At 51.5% G+C, this 18,162-nt stretch overlaps 2 protein-coding genes across 2 annotated transcripts; one reads left to right on the plus strand and one right to left on the minus strand.

Annotated features, from left to right (window-relative positions):
* Positions 1 to 1,806: 1,806 nt before the first annotated feature.
* On the minus strand, positions 1,807 to 2,742 carry LOC128967601 (olfactory receptor 14A16-like). The gene has a single exon (XM_054381771.1). The coding sequence runs from the start codon at positions 2,737 to 2,739 to the stop codon at positions 1,807 to 1,809; it is 933 nt and encodes a 310-aa protein (XP_054237746.1). The 5' UTR covers positions 2,740 to 2,742.
* A 12,732-nt stretch (positions 2,743 to 15,474) lies between these two features.
* On the plus strand, positions 15,475 to 16,404 carry LOC128967501 (olfactory receptor 14A16-like). Its single transcript, XM_054381641.1, has one exon. The coding sequence runs from the start codon at positions 15,475 to 15,477 to the stop codon at positions 16,402 to 16,404; it is 930 nt and encodes a 309-aa protein (XP_054237616.1).
* Positions 16,405 to 18,162: the final 1,758 nt, after the last annotated feature.

Genomic DNA, 18,162 nt, shown 5'->3' on the forward strand with positions numbered 1-18,162 from the left:
ACTGCCTGGACACTCTGCACCTTCTGGAGGTCTGCTTTATGGTGGTTCTTAAAGGCACCCAGATCAAACTGGGACATGGGACAAGGCCATCTTTGTAGCTGGAGATGTAAATAAAACCCATTTTGGACTGGGATGGTGTCCAGTCTGGACTGGGACGGAATCAGGATTTCCAGGGGATGTGCTTGGTACTGGAATGGGACCCAGGCTGTACTGGGAGATGGCAAAACAATTGCATTGGTAATGGGAAGAGACCATATCTATGCAGGGAGGAGGACTGGAGGAAGGGCAAGGGTGAGTCTAGTTTTTACTGAGAATGGGCCAGGTCTGTACTGGAAGGCGTTAAAAGGATCAAGTTTGTAATGGGGTAAGGGCCAGAGAGGGAATGGAGCCAGGGGATCCCAATTGTACTGGCTCGAGTTCTGGTCTATACTGGGAGGGGACCAAGGGATCAAGTTTAGAGTAAGCCTTGCCCAGTGTGTACTGGGAGGGGATAAGGGGATCCAGTTTCTATTGGGCCAAGGCCTAATATGTACTTGGAGGGCTAAAAGGGACCTTGTTTGGACAGGGATAGGGACCAGACTGTACTGGGATGGCAAGAGTGGGTGCAGTTCATACTGGAATGGATGCAATAAGTCCTTGGAGAGAGCCAGGAGAAGCATTTTAGGATATCAGGTAGTGACAGGACTAGGGGGAATGGAATAAAGCTGGAAGTGAGGAGATTCAGGCTAGATGTGAGGAAGAAGTTCTTCCCCATGAGAGTGGTGAGAGCCTGGAATGGGTTGTCCAGGAAGGTGGCTGAGGCCCAGTCCCTGGAGGTGTTTAAGGCCAGGCTGCATGAGGCTCTGGCCAGCCTGATCTAGTGTCCCTGCCCATGGCAGGTGGATTGGAACTGGATGAGCCTTGTGGTCCAATCCAACCTTGACTGATTCTATGATTCTGTGGTTCATTTTGTGCTGGGACGCGAGTCAGACTGTAGTGGGAGAGGGCAAGATGATCCAGTTTGCTCTGGGAGGAGGCCACAGCTGTACTGGGAGCAGCTCAGGGTACGTAGTTTTTACTGGGAAGTGACACAGTCTGTACTGTCAGGGTGCTCATGCTATTGGTTTGGCACTTGGAGAGATTCATTTAATAGAGACCTATTCAAGGTCTCCTGGGATCAGGATAATCAGTTTGTAATGGAACAAGGCCAGGTCTATATGTGGAGGGCTTAAAGGAACCCTGTTTGAACTGGGATGGGGCCCAGTCTATACTGGGATGGGTTCAGAATATGCAGTTTGTACTGTGATGAGGCCATTCTGTAGTGGGAGGGGTCAGAATGTGAAATTTGTACTGGGACAGATGGAGTTGGTAGGGAGAGAGTGAGAGGATCAGTTTGTACTGGGGTGAGGAACAGTTTGTACTAGGAGGTGTTCAGGAGATCCAATTGGTACTGCAAGGGGCCAGACTCTACTGGGAGAGGGACAGGGGGTCCAGGGAGTGCTGGTGCTCCCTGGTAGTGCTGCTGTGTTGGGACTCTCTTCTCTGCCAATTCTGTACAGAGGAATTGTCCCTGAAGCACCAGAAAAGGATTGGAGGAAGGTCTTGGAAAAAAAATGTTATTGAAAGGCCTTTTATTTTGTTTCACCAAACAAGGAGCACAGCTCCCATGACGTAATATCATGGACAGAAAAAAAAAAAAAAAAAGAAGAGAGTGAACTAGAAAGGGGATAAAATTGGTACCAAAACCAAAAAAGTCAAAATCTGAGTAGCCAGGCTGGGCCTGCACTGAGTGCCATCAGAACTGCTCTGCAGGAGAAGACAAACAGTTTATTGCTTCTGAAAGCAGCCAGAAATCAGTTTGCTGAGGGCAGCCTTCAGCTCCTGGTTCCTCAGGCTGTAGATGAGAGGGTTCACTGCTGGAGGCACCACTGAGTACAGAACTGACACCACCAAGTTCTGGGATGGGGAAGAGATGGAAGGGGGCTTGAAGTAGGCAAAGAAGCCAGTGGTGATGCACAGGGAGACAACAGCCAGGTGAGGCAGGCAGGTGGCAAAGGCTTTGTGGCGTCCCTGCTGAGAGGGGATCCTCAGCACTGCCCTGAGGATCTGCACATAGGACACCACAATGAACACAAAACAGACAAAGAATAAACTGGCACTGACCACACTAAGTCCAACTTCTCTGAGGTAGGATGTGGAGCAGGAGAGCTTGAGGATCTGTGGGATTTCACAGAAGAACTGGTCCACAGCATTGCCCTGGCAGAGGGGCAGGGAAAATGTATTGGCTGTGTGCAGTAGAGAATTGAGAAACCCAAAGGCCCAGGCAGTTGCTGCCAGGTGGACACAAACTGTGCTGCCCAGGAGGGTCTCATAGTGCAGGGGTCTGCAGATGGCAACGTAGCGATCGTAGGACATGGTGGTGAGGAGATAAATCTCTGCTGAAAGGAAAAAGGCAAACAGAAAGACCTGAGCAACACATCCTGCATAGGAGATGTCCATGGTGTTCCTGAGGGAATTGTCCATAGACTTGGGAACAGTGGTGCAGATGGCACCCAGGTCAAGGATGGAGAGGTTGAGGAGGAAGAAGTACATGGGGGTGTGGAGGTGGTGGTCAGAAGCTATGGTGGTGATGATGAGGCCATTGCCCAGCAGGGCAGCCAGGTAGATGGCCAGGAAGAGGCAGAAGTGCAAGAGCTGCAGCTGCCTTGTGCCTGGCAATGGCAGCAGGAGGAAGTGGGGGATGGAGCTGCTGTTGGCCATCTGCTGCCTCTGCCCATGGAGACCTGTGCAAGGAGGAAAAGGCAGGGACAAGTTAGGGAACACTTCTCTCTGCAAACCAAGATTGCAGTGCTCACAGAACACCTCCTCCCTGAGCTGCAGCACCAATGGATCAGCTCATTCCCCACCACCCCCAACCTCTGGCATCTTCAGCACACCTTCCAAGGCAGCTTGGACACTTAGTTTCCATGCAGACACCTCTGAGGCAGCACTTGCAGAGTCAGTGTCAGAACACAAAGTGACCACATGCCAACAGCAATGCCCCAGAGCAAGAGTCCTGTGGATGGCTGGAGAATGAGGGAAGAGAACTGCAGTGCTGCAGAGACAATGAAGGGAAGAGAGAAAGGCAGAGGGGCTTGGGCTGAAGCCTTCTCCTTGCCCAGCTCTGCTCTCTGCAGCTCCCAGCATGGCACTGAAGAGCTTTTGTCATCCTTTTGTGTGCACACTCCAGGAGCCTTCAGCTGAATGTCAGCTGCCCAAGGTGGTGACTGATGCCCTGGAGCCCATAGCTTGGAGGGCACTGCCTGTGCTGGGGAGAAGAGGAGAGCAAAAGGTTGCATTGGGAAGTGTGTCTGCAGTGCAGAGAATGGCACAGAGGTGCCTGATCCCCCTTGCCAGGGCATCTGTGGCAGTAGATTCCTTTCCCCCCTCTGCCCAAGTCTCTGCTGCCTGCACCTGTCCCTGCCAGGAGCTCCTTCTCTGTGCCCAGCTCTCCTCCCTGTCCCTGCTGACAGAGTCCATCCCACCTGCTGTGTGCTCAGCTCTGCCCTGCAGAGCCCTGCCAGCAGCAGGACACTGCCCAGGGGCAGCTCTGGGTGTGCAGGGGCTCAGGAGCACCTCAGACAAGGGCTAATGGACCTTGGGTCTCAGAGTGTTCTGCAGAGTAGAGAAATAAACCTAGTCTTCCACTGCCCATCCAGCACACCAAGCTGATCAAACTTCAAAGCCAAGTCTCCTTCCCTTCCAGGAAAATACTGCCTTGATGTTCTTCTGGAAAGCCTCCTCAGAAATGCCCAGTGGGGAGCTAGAACTGTGAGCAGCTCTGCCCAACACAGTTCCCTCCCCACAGCACAAGGACCCTGCCCTGCCCTGCCCTGGCAGCAATGTCTCCTGCCACTCACAGCTTCTCCCCACCATGGTAGTGTGTGGAGCTCCTTGAGCAGGCTGAGAGCTGAGGCTGGCAGGCAGCAGAGTCCCTGCCCCAGCACACAGCTCCTGGGCTGCAGGGACCCTGCTCTGAAGGACAGCCCTGCCCAACCCTGCCTGCACCCCAGGGCAACACAGCTCTTCACAATGGCCTGAGAAGAGCCTCTGGGCAGGATGATTTCCTTACAGCCCCAATCAGCTGTTGCTGTGCCATCTTTAGGAGATGCCCGCAGGACGTGCACCTGCCCTGCCCCACACCCACAGACTCACCATGTCAGTGACTGCAATGACTTCTCCTCCAGCGAGCTCTCAGTCACCCTCCTGGACACCTTCAAGCTCTCTCTGCTGCCTTCATCTCCCTGAGATTTCCTGGCAGTGCCCTCAGCCCTGCTGTTGTGCTGTGCAGAGGAGCTGCTCCTGGCCAGAGCTTTCTTCTTCTCACTGCTGCTTTTTTTCCAGCAGCTCAATCCAGCCACGGAGCTCAGCCCAGCTGAGCAGCAGAGGACCAACCCAAGGCATGTAATGATCCCTCTGGTGGCTTGGGTGCCATGTAAACATCAGAGACTGAGAGGAAAATGGTGAAACTTCTAAAGAAGTCAAAGTTACATTCAAACTCTGAAGTTTCTTGTAGTGTTGCTGGGTGCCAGTGAGGACACTACTGGGAAAGTGTCTCCAGGCTGTGGTTAGAGCAGAGAATTCAAGGCAGTGATGAGAGGTCAGAACAATCAGAGGTCTCCCTGATGCTGAGTAAACCTGGAGGTGTTTCATTAAAGCAAAGGGCTGAGCCCTGAGCCCTGGCCCCTGGACAGGCAGATCCTGTCCCTCACTCACCCCTCAGGGCTCTTCCTGGATCAGGGGGATATGGAGAGGACCAATGTCAATGGCAGGATTATGGCACAACCCCTGCCAGGCTCCTGAGGATGGACAAGGAGGCACGGAGACCCCAGAGCTGGCAGGAGGAGTTGTCTCCTCAGAGGCATCAGTGGCACAGCCAAGAGCCACAAACAAAGGCATGAAGAGCTTGGCTCTGCCAGGAGGCTTTCAGCTCTTGCACAGCCCTCTGGCATCTGCACCTCAGGCTGTCCTCTGCTGCTGCATGCCCTGAGCCTCTTTCCCTGCAGGCTGGAGTCACCCCCCAGCTGCCCCTCCTTGCTGGCACCTTCCTTTACTGCTATCTCTCCATCCTGCCTGAGTGTTCCTTGAAACACAAAGCCTTGAGCTGCTCCAGGCTCCTGCTGGGTGACATCTTGCCCCACAGCCCTGGCTGTGACATTTCTTTCTCCTCATGTCCAGTGTGGACCTCACCAGCTGCACTTTGTGGAAGGAAGGTTGCAAGCAGAAGTGACAGAAGAAAAAACAGAGGAAATTATTTCTGCCTCTCCTCTCTATCCCCAGTAGCAACCCCATGAATTATATAGACCTCAGCATTAGTTTTCTTTTGTAGCCAGTGGTGACTTATTGTCAGTCTTTGCAGTCAGGGATTAGGCTGAAGTTCCCCCCTCAAACTGTGCGAACTCTGTTACTGTGTGGGAGAACTCTACAAGGTGAAATGGATTTGGGATGGGAGTAAAATGATTGTGAAAGGAAAATCTCCTTGGGGCTGTGCTGGAATGATTTTACACAGAGCCTGGGAATGAAAGGGGTAAGGGAAGGCTTCCTGTTGAGTCACAGCATTCAGAATGAACTCCCTTCCTCTCTGAACTCCATCAGAAAGAAGCCTATCTGGGGTTAAATCCAGTCCTAGTCCCAGACTTGGTCCCTGGTTTATGACTCAGAGTCTGGGTGCAGGGATGTCAGGGGCAGTGCTTTCCCATGGCACTGTGGCTCCTGGAGAGCTTGAAGGCAGCAGCAGCAGTTTGAAATTCCTGAAACTGTTCTGGGGAATCTTAAGCTCAGGCTGTGGCTTTTCAGATAAACACTGAACAACTCAAACCCCAACAATTTATTACAATCAATGTAGGGATTTAGATCAGAATTCTGCACACTTTGATCCACAGTCCCCATCTTGAGGTCCAACAGCTCAGGAGATGTGAGGAGAGAGGCTGCCAGTGAAGATTGAAGCACAATGTGTTTGTGTACCTCAGCCTTCTCCTCAGCCATTGTTACCAGCTCACCACTCTTGCTCATCATGGATCACATCCTTCCTTTCACCTTCCTTCCCTGACTAACAGACCTGCAGAAGCTTCTTCTTATTCTTTGTATGTGCTGAAAGGTTCAGCTCCAGCCACACCTTGGTCTTCCTGACCCCATCCCTACACAACAGGGCAGTGATTATCAGGTCCAACCTCCCTGCTGAGGGTACTCTCAATGCCCTCAGCCAGGTGGTTGAGAAAGATATTGAAGAAAACTGGACCCAGGACTGATCCCTGGGGGACACCACTGGCCACAGGCCTCCAAGTTGACTCTGTGCCATTGATGACAACCCTCTGAGCTCTCTTGTCAAGGTAGTTTGCAATGACCTCACTGGAAGCCAGCTATGCCACATCTCCTCAGCTTTTCTATGAGGATGTTATGGGAGACAGCATCAAAAGCTTGACTGAAGTCAAGATATATGACATCCACTGCTCTGCCCTCATCTACCCACTTGGGCATAACTTCATAGAAGGCTATCAGATTAGTCAGAAGGGATTTCCCCTTGGTAAATCCATGTTGGCTACTCCTGATAACCTTCTTATCTTCCATGTGGTTAGAGAGGACCTCCAGGAGGAGCTGCTCCATGATCTTTCCAGGGATGGATGTGAGGCTGACTGCTCTGTAGCTGTCTGGCTCCTTCTTGCCTGTTTGAAGACTGCAGTGACATTTGTTTTCTTCCAGTCCCCAGGCACCTCTGCTGTTCTCCAGGACTTCTCAAAGATGATGGAAGGAGGTTCAGCAAAAGTGTGAGCAGCTCTCTCAGCACTCATGGATGCATCCCATCAGGGCCCATGGATTTGTGTGTCTTGAGATGGTATAAGAGATCTCTAACCCTGTCCTGACTGACCAGAGGAATGTCCACATCTCTCCAGTTCTGCTCCCTTGCTTCTAGAGACTGAGCTTCCTGAGGGCTGCTCTTAGGAGTGAAGACTGAGGCAAAGAAGGCCTTGAGCAACTCTGCCATCTCTGTATCATCACTTCCCACATCTCCCATCTCATTCAGCAGGGGCTCACCTTTTGCCTCCTCCTCCTTTTATCGCTGATGGATCTGAAAAAAACTCATCTTGTTCTCTTTCACCCCTCTGGAGAGATTCAGTTCCAGGAGGGCCTTGGCCTTCCTTGTTGCATCTCTACATTCTCTGACTCTATCTCTAGAATCCTCCCAAGTGAGCAGTCCTTTTGTCCACATATTGTAAACCTCCTTTCTGTGTTTGAGTTTTACTCAGAGTCCCTTGCTTACCCGTGCAGGTCTTCTGCTTGCCTTACTTGATTTTTTTTCAAGGGAATACATTTCTCTTGAGCTTGGAGGAGGTAATGTTTGAACATCAACCAGCTCTCTTGGGCCCCCCTTCCTTCCAGAGCCCTGGCCCACTGGATATTCCTAAGTAGAGTCTTGAAGAGGGCAAAGTTGACCCTCTTAAAGTCCAGGGTTGAAATGTCACTTATCACCCTGCTTCTTGTCTGTTGATATTAACTTCTAACATGTCATGGTCACTACACCCAAGATTCCCTCCAGCCTTGACATCTGCAACCAGTCCTTCTTTGCTTGTTAATATAAGGTCCAACATTGCACTTCTCCTTCTTGGTTCTTCAGCTGCTTGCAGGAGAAAGTTGTCATCATGCACTGCAGGAACCTTTTGGACTGTTTGTGCTTGGCTGTGTGACCTTTCCAACTAATACCTGAGTGGTTGAAGTCACCCATGAGCACCAGGGCACTTGATCTTGAGGTCACTTCCAGCTGCCTGTAGAAGGCCTCGTCAGTAGCTTCTTCCTGGTTGGGTGGTCTGTAGTAAGCCTCCACAGCAGTATCATCCATGTTTGTGTGTCACTTCACTCTTAACCATAAGCTTTCAATCCCCCTGGGTTCAGCTCAACACATTCCAGTTGCTTATCCACACAGAGAGCAACTCCACCACCTGGCCTTGTCAGTCTGTCCTTCCTGAAGAGTCCATAGTCATCCATAACCACATTGCAGTCATGGGAGCTGTCCCACCATGGCTCTGTAACTGCAACAAGATCATAGCCCTGGGACTGCACCCAGATTTCCAGTTCATCCTGCTGATTCCCAATACTTCTTGCCTTGGTATACAGACACTTGAGAGCGTGAGCAGAGGAGTCTCTGTTACCATTGTTGGATGTTGCATAATCCACTCTCCCCTACAGCCCCTGGGCCAGCAGTGAAGCTGGTACCCTGCCTCACCATTGTCCCAGGAATGTCCTCAGTTAGGCTCATTTTTCCCTCCTTCCCCTTCAAAATTAGTTTAAAGACCTATCAATCAGCCCTGCCAGTTCTGGTCCCAGGTTTTTTTTTTTCCTCTCAAAGACAAGCAGGTTTTTTCTACAGTCAGCAGGCCTGGAGTCTTGTAGAGTAGCCTGTGATCAAAGAACCCAAAAACCTGCCCTTGACAGCAGTCCTGCAACCAGGCATTAACCTGCTGGATTTTCATGGTTAGTCCATCATTAGGATGGCAGTGGGGGGACAGAAGCAAACACTACTTGTGCTCCTGACCCCTTAACCATTCGTCCCATGGATCTGAAGTCCTTCATTGATCTCAAAATTCTTGTTGAAATTTCATCATTGCCTGCTTGGAAACCCAGCAATGGGTAGTAGTCAGTTGGGCAGATCAGGGTAGGAAGTGTCCTTGCTACGTCCTTGACCCTGGTCCCAGGTAGGCAACAGACTTCCCTAAAGAGTGGATCAGGTCTGCAGACAGGACCCTCAGCACCCCTCAGAGGCGAGTCCCTGATGACAAGCAGCCGGCGTTTCTTCTTGCCTGCAGATGTTTGACAGGAGGTTTGCTCACCCCTGGCCTCTCTGAACGACGTGAGCTAGATAAGCTTCCATAGCTGCTGCTAGATGGTTCCACTTGCTGAACATTGGTTTTGGTGAGAACAGGCTCACTCAGAACAGCGAATCTATTATACAGGGGCACCTGAGGGGCTTCAGTGACTTGTGGTGTGCCATGCCTGGTGCACTTGGGAGGAATTTGTCTCCACTGCTCTCCAGCTTCTGAGTCATTCTGTTTGGGCAGCTGGTAAGAGAGTAGGGAGTGTGTAGTGTTCTGACTACTCCCTGGCTGATGGGACTGTGTGAAGGATGGCAGAGTCTTGATTCCGCCAGTCCAGCTTCCTCTCACACTCCCTAATAGTCCGCAGCCTTTCAACTTCCTCCTTTAGCTCACCCTCTAGACAGAGAAGGTCACCCACTTGCTCACAGCGAATACAGGAGTAGTCCCTGCAGTCTGCCACGAGAAGTGAGAGATTCTGGCACTCCTTACAGCCAGGAGTTTGGATACCTGCATGTGTATGTGGGACCTCTGTCTGGGTGGACACAGATCTTCTGGAAACACTTTCACAACGAGTTGCAGCCATCTCTGATCCTGCCCACGTGACCTAACTGGACAACAAACCCACGGGACTCAGCTCCTCCCTCTGGTGAAAACACCTCCCCTGCAGCAGAGACTGTGCCCACACCGTGCCTGCCTCCCTGAGCATGGAAGGGCTGAGATCACAGCTCTGCCCTGTCTTGACTTGCTGGGGATTTTAGATCAGCTGCCAGAGCAGAGACTCCACCCATGCTGTGCCTGCCTCTCAGGATAGAGAAGCTGGCTCAGAGGAGGGCTCCTGCCCTGCCACTTGGCGCCGCTCCCGCGCTGCTCCTGCCTCCCTGAGCAGGGAAGTGCTGAGATCGCAGATCTCCACAGATGATGTCACACAGCCTGCTCTATGATGTCACACAATTCACTCTATGATGTCACTCACTCAGCTCTATGATGTGACACAGAATTCTCTTTGATGTCAGAAAGCCAGGTCTGCAATGTCACACAACGTGCTCTTTGACACAAACAGAATCCTCTCGATGTCATGCAGCCTGCTCTGTGATGTCTCACACCCTGCACACCTCTAGCTCACTGATGTCACTCTGCCATCACACAACCCTCTCTATGATGTCACACAACTTCCTCTATGATGTCACACAGCATGCTCTGTGATCTCACATAACCCTCTTATGATAACACACAGCCTGCTCTGTGGGATGTGTGACTGAGCAGACTGTGTGAAATCAGAGGGTGGGATGTGTGACATTGAAACATGTTGTGTGACATCATAGAGAGGGCTGTGTGACATCATAGAGTGGGTTAGGTGACATCACAGAGCAGGATGTGTGACATCATACAGAGGGTTATGTACTGTTGTAGTGAGGATTGTGTGCCAGCAGACAGCACATTCTGTGCATAGTGCAGGTTGTGTGAATTCCTCAAGAGGACCTTGTGTGATATCATAAAAGGGTCCGTGTGACATCCTCCTGTGGGCTGAGTGACATCATAGTGTGCATCCTGTGACAGGATAGAGCAGGCTGTGTGGTATCACAGGAGGGTTAAGTGAGATCACAGAGCCAGCTGAGCGACATCATAGAAGAGGTTGTGTGACATCATAGAGGGCCTTGTATGACATCACAGAGAGGGTTCTGTAACATCAGAGAAGGGTCTATGTTACACTATGGAGAAGGCTGTTTGACATCAAAGAGCAGGCAGTGTGACATCAGAGAGACAGGTCTGACATCACAGAGAGAGCTATGTGACATCATAGAGCAGTTTGCAACACATCCCAGAGCAGGCTGAGTGACCTCATTATTGGTAGGAGTGAGAATATAGAGCCAGAGCTGTGATTTTCCACAGCTGGCTGAGTAACATCATAGAGAGGGTTGTGTGAAATCACAGAGAGTGTTGTGTGACATCATAGAGCTGAATGTGTGACATCCTAGAGAGGGCTATTGGACATGACAGAGTCACCTGTGACATCCTAGAGGGTTATGTGTGACATCAGGGAGCAGGCTGCGAGACAGAAGGTGTGACAGCATAGGGTGGACTGCATGGCATCATAGAGTGAATTGTATGACTGCATAGAGAGGGTTGTGTGACATCATAGCTTGTGTGATCTCATAGAGCAGGCTGAGTGACATCATTCAGTGTGATGTGTGACATCATAGAGCAGGCTGAGTGACATCACAGTGTGTGTAGTGTGACAGCATGGAGTCAGCTGTGTGACATCATAGTATGTGTGGCATGACACTGTAGAGCAGGTTGTGTGACACCATAGAGTGACTCCTGTGACACTGTAGAGCAGTCTGTGTGATATCAGAGAGCTGATGGTGTGGCATCATAGAGCTGATTGTTTGACATCACAGAGAGGGTTATGTGACATCACAGAGCTGCTTGCAAGATATCACAGAGCAGGCTGAGTGACATCATTTAGTGGCAGGTGTGACATCACAGAGCCAGAGCTGTGACATTAGAGAGCTGGTCGAGTAACATCATAGAGCAGGTTGTGTGGCATCATGGAGCAGAGCCTATGATATCTCACAGCAGGCTGAGCGACATCATTTAGTGGTAGGTGTGACATAATAGAGCGGGAGTTGTGACATCATAGAGTGGGTTCTGAGACATCACAGATCTGATTGTGTGACAGCATAGCTTGGCTTCTGTGACATCATGGAGCAGGCAGTGTGACATCACAGAGCCATCTGAGAGATCTTAGAGCCAGCTGTGTGACATTGCCTCAACCTGCTTTCCTGGACAAGATGGTTCTGTCATGGATCCTCCAAAGGAAACAAGGAAGAAACTGAGCAGTTGGTTGAGAAAAGCTCCTGAATTGGATTGTGGTTACCTGTGAAGGGGGAAAGGTTAGAAATAGAAAAAAGTAGGAAAAACTGAAGAGGAAGCAAAAGAAGTGAGAGTTACCACTGTGGCTCCAGAGGATGTCTCACTGGCCCTGAAGGCCTTGATCAGTGGGGAAGCTGCGATCCATGGGGAAGCTCTTAACTTCCCTGTTCCCTTGGAGGTTTTGCAGCTTTTCCAGTCCCACACCTGGTCACAGTTCCTCATTCAGTCCTCACGGTTACAGCACATTTGACTGAGGTCAGCCCCATTCCCACAATCAGTCACCCCTTTCCCATGGTCAGTTCCCTGTGTCACCCCTGTCCCATGGTCACTTGTTTGCTCTTTTGGTGCTAAACTGCTGTGTCAGTCACCTGGGAGGGCCCTCTCCAGCCCAAGCCCCAGACAACTCTCACACTCAGCACCAGCTTGCATCCCAACACTCTGCAAAGCAGAACCTGTGCCATTGTCTGCTTAACAGCTGCTAGAAGCACAGAGCTGTGGCCTTGCAGAGAAGCAGCAATCTTCCTGGGGCAGTGCTGTGAAAAGAGCTCAGGAGAAAGAAGGTTGAGGCCAACAGGAGGAAAACAAACTTCAAGCCATAGGGCAACCTCTCTCCTCACATCTCCTGAGCTGATGGACCTCAAGATGGGGACTGCAGGTCAACCTCTGTGTAAATCTGATCTAAATCCCTGCAGTGATTCTAACCACTTGTTGGGGTTTGACTTGTTAAGCCTTGCTCTGAAAAGCCACAGCCTGAGCTTAGGATTCCCCAGAACAGTTTCAGGAATTGAAAACTGCTGCTTCTGCTTTCAAGCTCTCCAGGAGCCACAGTGCCATGGGAAAGCACTGACCCTGACATCCCTGCACCCAAACTCTCAGTCATAAATCAGAGAACAAGTCTGGGAAGGGGATTGAATTTTACGTGACCCAGACTTCTCTCTCAAGTTGTTCAGAGAGTGAGGGAGTCCATTCTGAATGGTGTGACTCAACGGGAGGCTTTCCCTTCCCTCTTTCATTCCCAGTCTCTCTCTTCCATCACTCCAGCACAACACCAAGGGGATTTGCCTCTCACACTCATTCTAATCCTACACCAAATGGATTTCCCTTTGTATAATTCTCCCATGGAGTCAGACAGAGAGGGAAACTTGGCCATCAACTTGAACCTGGATAAACCTCTCTTAAGCTTTGCTAAAGAACATCCAATTGTGGCAAATTCTCCTCCTGCCTCAGCAGAACTGACTGCTGCTGACTGTTCTCAGCTGCAGTTGGCTTTGGCCTTGTTTCCTTAAGCCATGGCCATTCCTGGCCTACAAATGGCAACTCTTTCTTTTTGATGGGTTCTGGCTCAGATGTAAAGACCCCCATGGTGTGTGTAGGGATCTGTAGTGCAGTGGAGAAGGGTTGGGGATGATAGAATCAAAGAATCCTGGAATGGTTTGGGTTGGAAGGGACCTAAAAGAACATCTAGTGCAAGCCCCTGAGCATGGGCAGGGACATCTTCCACTAGTTCAGGTTGTTCAGAGTTCCTAAGCTTGGACACTTGCAGGGGCATCTCCTTCTCTGGGCAACCTGTTCTAGTGTCCTGTCAGCTTCATCAGAAAAGATTTCTTCCTTATATGCAATCTAAGTCTCCCCTCTTTCAGTTTAAAGCCACTGTCCCTTGACCAGATGTTTGGAGGCCTCTGTCCAGTGACCACAAGATAGAGGCTGAAGGCCCTGGGCTCAGTGATGTGGAGACTGAGGACAGCTGAGGAGTAGCCTGAGAGTACTTGAGGAGTGCTTTGATACATGGTGAAGATTTTCTGGATAGTGAAGAGCAGCATGAGAAAGAAATAAAGCCACAAAATATGGCTAGGGAAGTCCAGACTGGACTTGAGAAGAAAGAAATGTCACTGCCACTGCACTGCTGTGGAGCAAGGTGTCACCCAGCAGGAGACTGGATCTACTCAAGGCTTTGTTTTTCAAAGAAGAGCCAAGGAGGATGGAGAGATAGCAGTAAAGGAAAGTGCCAGCAAGGAAGGGAAGCTGGTGGGGGTGTGACTCCAGCCTGCAGGGAAAGAGGCTCAGGGCATGCAGCAGCAGAGGACAGCCTGAGGTGCAGATGCCAGAGAGCTGTGCAAGAGTTGAAAGCCTCCTGGCAGAGCCAAGCTCTTCATGCCTTTGTTTGTGGCTCTTGGCTGTGCCACTGATGCCTCTGAGGAGACAACTCCTCCTGCCAGCCCTGGGGCCTCATTGCCTCCTTGTCCATCCTCAGGAGCCTGGCAGGGGTTGTGCCCTTGACAGTGGTCCTGCTCCTCCAGGAAGCACCCTGAGGAGTGATTGAGGGACAGGATCTGCGTGTCCAGGGGCTGGGGGTCAGGGTTTGACCATTTGCATTAACGAAACACCTCCAGGTTTGCTCAGCAGCACAGCCAACTTCCTCTGCTTCTCCTGACCTCTCATCACTGCCACCAGTTCTCTACTCCAACCACAGCCTGCAGACACTTTCCCAGTAGAGTCCTCACTGGGACCCAGCAACACTACAAGAAACTTCAGAGTCTGAATCTAACTTTGACTTTTTGAGAGGTTTCGTCATCTTCCTCTCAGTCTCTGATGTTTACATGGCACCAAAGCCACCAGAGGGATCATTACATGCCTTGGGTTGGTCCTCTGCTGGTCAGCTGGGCTGAGCTCCGTGGCTGGAGGGAGCTGCTGGCAAGCAGGCAGCAGAGACAAGAGAGAGCTCTGGCCAGGAGCAGCTCCTCTGCACAGCACAGCAGGGCTGAGGGCACTGCCAGGGAATCTCAGGAAGATGAAGAAGGCAGAGAGAGCTTGAAGGTGTCCAGGAGGAGAAGTCACTGCAGTCACTGACACGGTGAGTCTGTGGTTACAGGGCAGGGCAGGTGCAGGTCCTAGAGGCATCTCCTAAAGCTGCCACAGCTGATTGGGGCTGTAAGGACAATCTCCTGTCCAGAGGTTTTTTTCAGGCCACTGTGAAGAGCTGTGGAGCCCTGGGGTGCAGGAAGGGGTGGGCAGGGCTGTCCTTCAGAGCAGGCTCCCTGCAGCCCAGGGGCTGTGTGCTGGGGCAGGGACTCTGCTGCCTGCCAGCCTCAGCTCTCAGCCTGCCCAGGGAGCTCCACACACTACCATGGTGGGGAGAAGCTGTGAGTGGCAGAAGAGAGCCCTGGAAGGGCAGGACAGGGCAGGGCAGGGCAGGGCAGGGTCCTTGTGCTGTGGAGAGGGAGCTGCGTTGGACAGAGCTGCTCACAGTTCTAGCTCCCCCCTGGGCATTTCTGAGGAGGCTTTCCAGAAGAACATCAAGGCAGCATTTTCCTGGAAGGGAAGAAGTCTTGGCTTTGAACATTGATCACCTTGGTGTGCTGGGTGGGCAGTGTGAGACTAGAGTTTATTTCTCTACTCTGCAGAAGACTCTGACACCAAAGGTGTCATTAGACCTTTTCTGAGGTGCTCCTGAGCCCCTGCACACTCAGGGCTGCTCCTGGGCAGTGTCCTGCTGCTGGGAGGGATCTGCAGGACAGATCTGAGCACACAGCCCTTTTCCTATGTGGTCCCGAGTCCAGAGGAATCTTCATGGAACTTAAGGGTCCAAGATGCGTTTGAAGCTGTGCTGAAGATGCCAGAGGTTGGGGGTGGTGGGGAATGAGCTGATCCATTGCTGCTGCAGCTCAGGGAGGAGGTGTTCTGTGAGCACTGCAATCTTGGTTTGCGGAGAGAAATGTTCCCTAACTTCTCCCTGCCTTTTCCTCCTTGCACAGGTCTCCATGGGCAGAGGCAGCAGATGGCCAACAGCAGCTCCTTCCCCCACTTCCTCCTGCTGCCATTGCCAGGCACAAGGCAGCTGCAGCTCTTGCACTTCTGCCTCTTCCTGGCCATCTACCTGGCTGCCCTGCTGGGCAATGGCCTCATCATCACCACCATAACCTCTGACCACCACCTCCACACCCCCATGTACTTCTTCCTCCTCAACCTCTCCATCCTTGACCTGGGTACCATCTCCACCACTGTCCCCAAATCCATGGACAATGCCCTCAAGAACACCAGGGACATCTCCTATGCAGGATGTGTTCTCCAGCTCTTCTTTTTCATATTCCTAATTGACGCAGAGTATTTTCTCCTCACCACCATGTCCTACGATCACTACGTTGCCATCTGCAGACCCCTGCACTATGAGACCCTCCTGGGCAGCAAACTTTGTGTCTATCTGGCAGCAGCTGCCTGGGCCTTTGGGTTTCTCAATTCTCTACTGCACACAGCCAATACATTTTCCCTGCCCCTCTGCCAGGGCAATGCTGTGGACCAGTTCTTCTGTGAAATCCCACAGATCCTCAAGCTCTCCTGCTCCACATCCTACCTCAGGGAACTTTGGCTTCTTGTGGTCACTGCCTGTTTGCCATTTGTCTGTTTTGTGTTCATTGTGGTGTCCTATGTGCAGATCTTCAGGGCAGTGCTGAGGATCCCCTCTCAGCAGGGACGCCACAAAGCCTTTGCCACCTGCCTGCCTCACCTGACTGTGGTCTCCCTGTTTATCACCACTGGCTTCTTTGCCCACCTGAAGCCCTCCTCCATCTCCTCCCCATCCCTCGATCTTGTGGTGTCAGTTCTGTACTCAGTGGTGCCTCCAGCAGTGAACCCTCTCATCTACAGCCTGAGGAACCAGGAGCTGAAGGCTGCCCTGAGCAAACTGATCCCTGGTTGCTTTCAGAAGTAATAAACTGTTTGTCTTCTCCTGCAGAGCAGTTCTGATGTCACTCAGTGCAGGCCCAGCCTGTCTCCTCGAGTTTTGGCTGAGTTTGGTACATTTTCACTCTTTGTAATATAGTCTTTTCCTTTCTAATCCGACCTCTGCTTTGCTTTTCTCATCAAGAGTTTATGTTGCAGGAGCCATTCTCCTTGTTTGGCTAAACAAAATAAAGCACTTTTTGGTAACCTTTTTTTTCCCCAGTGATCTTTCCTCCAACATTTTCTGGAGATTCAGTGGCAATTCCTGTGTGCAGAGTTGGCAGAGAAAAGAGTCCCAGCACATCAGCACTGCCACAAACATCCAGCTCTCCCTGGACCCCCTGCTCCCCTCCCAGTACCCACTGGCGCCTTCCAGTACCAATTGGATCTCCTGAAACCCTCCTAGCACAAACTGTTCCTCACCCCAGTACCAACTGATCCTCTGACTCTCTCCCTACCAACTCCTTCTGTCCCAGTACATACTTCATACCCTGACCCTTCCCACTACAGAGTGGTCTCATCCCAGTACAAACTGCAGACCCTGATCCCATCCCACTAGAGACTGGGCCCCTGCTCAGTCCAAACTGTGTCCCTTTAAGCCCTTCACATACACAGCTGGCCTTGTCCCAACACAAACTGTTTCTCCTGATCCCATCCCAGCACAGTCTTAGAGCTATCCCAGGACAAACTGCAAACCCCAGATAAGTCTCAGTATCAAATGAATCCCCCCAAATGCAAAGCCAATAACATGAGCACCCTCCCAGTACAGGCTATGCCCCTTCCCAGCAAAAACTGCACAGCCTGAGCTGCTCCCAGTGCAGCTGTGGCCTCCTCCCAGAACAAACTGCATCACCTTGCCCTCTCTCACTACCTTCTGGGTCCCATCCCATTACAAAATACTTCCCCTGAACCCCTCCTAGTACTGACTGCAAGCATTCCAGTACAAGCTGGACACCCTCTTGCTCTCCCAGTACAGTCTGGGCCCTGTCCCAGTCCAAACAGGGACCCTTTAACCCCTCCAAGACCTTAGGGCTTGTCCCAGTGTAAACTGGATTACCTTATCCTCTCCCAGTACAGACTGGGCAAGGCTTATTTTAAACTTAGCCCCTTGGTCCCCTCCCAGTCCAGAGCAGGACCCAATGCAGTCCAACTGCCATCCCCTTGCTCCATTCCAGCAAAGTCTGGTTCCTGCCCAGTACAAAGTGTATGTCCTGAACCCCTCCCAGCACAGATGTGGCTTCATCCCAGTTCAAAGAGGATTGTTTTGACACCTCCCAGTACAGACTGGGTCCCACTCCAGTACAAAGCACATCCCTTGCAAACCCTGATTCCATCCCAGTACAGACTGGGCCCTGTTGCAGGTCAAGCAGAACACCCAGTGCCATCCCAGTACAGACTGGGATCTGCTTCCTGTACAAACTGAAGATCTTTAACCCCTCCAGTACAGACTGGGTCTCAATTCAGTACAGAGTGGATCCCCTGGTCCCTTCCACGAGTGACTGTGTCACAAACTGTACATCTGACCTCATTCAGTACAGCCTGGGCCCTGTCCCTGCCCTAACAATGTCCCTTTAAGCTCTCCAAGGACAGACTAAGCCTTCACAGGGTCATAGCTCACAGGATGGGAGGGGTTGGAAGGGACCTCTGAAGATCATCAAGTCCAACCCCCTGCCAGAGCAGGACCGTAGAGTCCAGCACAGGTCACACAGGAACACATCCAGATGGGGCTTGAAAGGCTCCAGAGAAG

This window comes from Indicator indicator, chromosome 6 (assembly GCF_027791375.1).
Source record: "Indicator indicator isolate 239-I01 chromosome 6, UM_Iind_1.1, whole genome shotgun sequence".
Lineage (NCBI taxonomy): Eukaryota > Metazoa > Chordata > Aves > Piciformes > Indicatoridae > Indicator > Indicator indicator.

Coding starts and splice junctions, on each gene's coding strand:
- LOC128967601 (XM_054381771.1), bottom strand. CDS start 2,739: ATGGCCAACAGCAGCTCCATCCCCCACTTCCTCCTGCTGCCATTGCCA.
- LOC128967501 (XM_054381641.1), top strand. CDS start 15,475: ATGGCCAACAGCAGCTCCTTCCCCCACTTCCTCCTGCTGCCATTGCCA.